The 2,093-nt window shown below is 40.0% G+C and overlaps 1 protein-coding gene across 1 annotated transcript in view; it reads right to left on the reverse strand.

The window, feature by feature from the left end:
* Positions 1–2,093, reverse strand: part of zmpste24 (zinc metallopeptidase STE24) — a 16,409-nt gene that overhangs the window by 3,173 nt on the left and 11,143 nt on the right. Inside the window, exons 5-6 of the mRNA XM_015385147.1 lie at positions 822–963; positions 560–735 (exon numbers count right to left, since the gene is read on the reverse strand). Of these exons, the coding sequence (XP_015240633.1) occupies positions 560–735; positions 822–963 (318 nt within the window). The remainder of the gene's footprint in view (positions 1–559; positions 736–821; positions 964–2,093) is intronic.

The following is a 2,093-nucleotide window of genomic DNA, read 5'->3' on the forward strand; positions in this document are numbered from 1 at the left end:
AATCGGCCGATTTATCGATTTTTAAAATAATCGTTAGTTGCAGCCCTAAAAAAAATAATCAGCATCAAACATCAGAGATCGGTTAGACAGACGTCAAAACATCAGAACGCTATCCTCGCCCTGAACTCGTTTTTAACAGATAATGACATAGCTGCAGTTAACAGACTTTTTATTATTTTCCTTATTTATTGAGAAAAAACTGACCCCTGACCATCGCCTTCTTTTTAACCATCGGAAAACCTAAAGATAATATTTTATTAGCTTATTAAAATCACAAACTAGTCGGTTAAATCACACAAACATCCCCATAAATCACTAAACAGTACAAACACATAAAAACCAGACAGTTTTTAAGTTTTTTCTCAGCCTAATAATAGCTGCAGCTTTTAAATTCATTTTGAAGCAATAAAACATCTGAAGTTTAGACATCTGAACTTATTTTGAATCTTTTTTCAATCTTAGAACCTAATTATAACTAAGAGCTGTTAACAGGCTGAAGTCTGGAAAAAACGGACATTCATTATGTACTTTCTTCATGAACGCAAAGCGCGGGTCCAACCTTAGGCTTGGCTTTTGGTTCGCCGGGCGTCTCGTCGCTCTCCGGCTGCTCAGCCTGCGGCTCTCCAGCCTTGTTGAGAGGAGAATAATCTTCCAGCAACGTATCAAACAGAACAATCCGCTTGTTCTTGAAGAAGCCGTAGAAGTAAGCATTGCTGTGAGAAGAACGCTTGGAACCTGGATGGAAAGAATAAAAAGTTTTTCCTCCCACCAACCCCAGATCACAGCTTGCACAATTTAAAAAGACACAACCAGGCTCTTACCTTCAACCACGTAAAGTTTAGTGAGGGGGAAGCTGATGCTTTTGGCCATGTCTTCTATCGCCGTCTTTAACTCTCCGTCCGGCAGCGGGGTAAACTTGTCAAACAGCGGAGCGATGTAGTCGGCATAGATGGTCACCAGGACCTTCCAACACCAGAGAAAAACAGCAGAGAGACGAGTTACTGAACAAAACTCAACACGTATATCAAAATGTTTAAGAATGTGTGTATTTAGCCCCCTTTACTTCGAGGCAGCTAAATAAAAGCTGTTATAACAACCTGCTTTCAGAACTCATCTTTAGACCTAAAGAAGCCGTTTCTAGTTCCTGGTGTGTGAGTATAAACCTGATCCCTTCATGTGGTTTGAGCGGTGGCGTGTTTTTTGAACATTCGGGTTGACACACTGATTTAGACTTTGTTCGACCATCGGTGGCGGCGGGGAAGCCTACGNATGTGGTTTGAGCGGTGGCGTGTTTTTTGAACATTCGGGTTGACACACTGATTTAGACTTTGTTCGACCATCGGTGGCGGCGGGGAAGCCTACGCAGGCGCAGGCAGACGTTAGAAACGCAGAGCGTGCGGCTGATGGGAGATCAAACAGTTATTACTGCTCTCTTTGGGTCGGTGGCGATGCTCGACCATAAACTGTTTATTCATCTTACCTGCTGCCTCAGAGCGCCGCTCCTATTTTTCACCTTTAGGTTGGCTTCAAATTAGGGCTGAAACTAATGATTATTTTGCACATCGATTCATTTGCCGTTTATTTTTTCGAATTATCAATTAATAACCGGATTGCCAAAGGTTCCTAAAGAAGAAAAAGCTTAAATTAAAACTTTTCCACTTGAGGAGGCTGGATAGAGCATATTGATGGAAAATATATATATATATATATATATATATATATATATATTTTTTTTTTTATCTTAAATGCAAAATGTTCATATATTTCTTTTTATAATTTTGGTATAATTACTGCTCTAAGCGAGTCATTCTGTCAGCTAAAGGCCTGTTTCTATACTCCAGTTAACGCTTAACGGATTACTAAATTAGACGACAGTTATTTCAATAATCGATTAATTACAGGTGAGCACCTCCAGGTTATCTCCCAGTCTGGAGATCAGCTGTTTCCATTCAGCTAAAATGTAAAGCTCTCAAAAATAAATAATTGTAAAAAAAGGAAATGCAAATCTGTGGTGTTTCCAGTTGGTTTGACCGAGCAACACAAAGCGTCATGTGGTTGCATAGCGTCATCCATGTTGTGTTGTTACACATGGC

Source organism: Cyprinodon variegatus, unplaced genomic scaffold (assembly GCF_000732505.1).
Source record: "Cyprinodon variegatus isolate N-32 unplaced genomic scaffold, C_variegatus-1.0 Scaffold332, whole genome shotgun sequence".
Classification (NCBI taxonomy): Eukaryota; Metazoa; Chordata; class Actinopteri; order Cyprinodontiformes; family Cyprinodontidae; genus Cyprinodon; species Cyprinodon variegatus.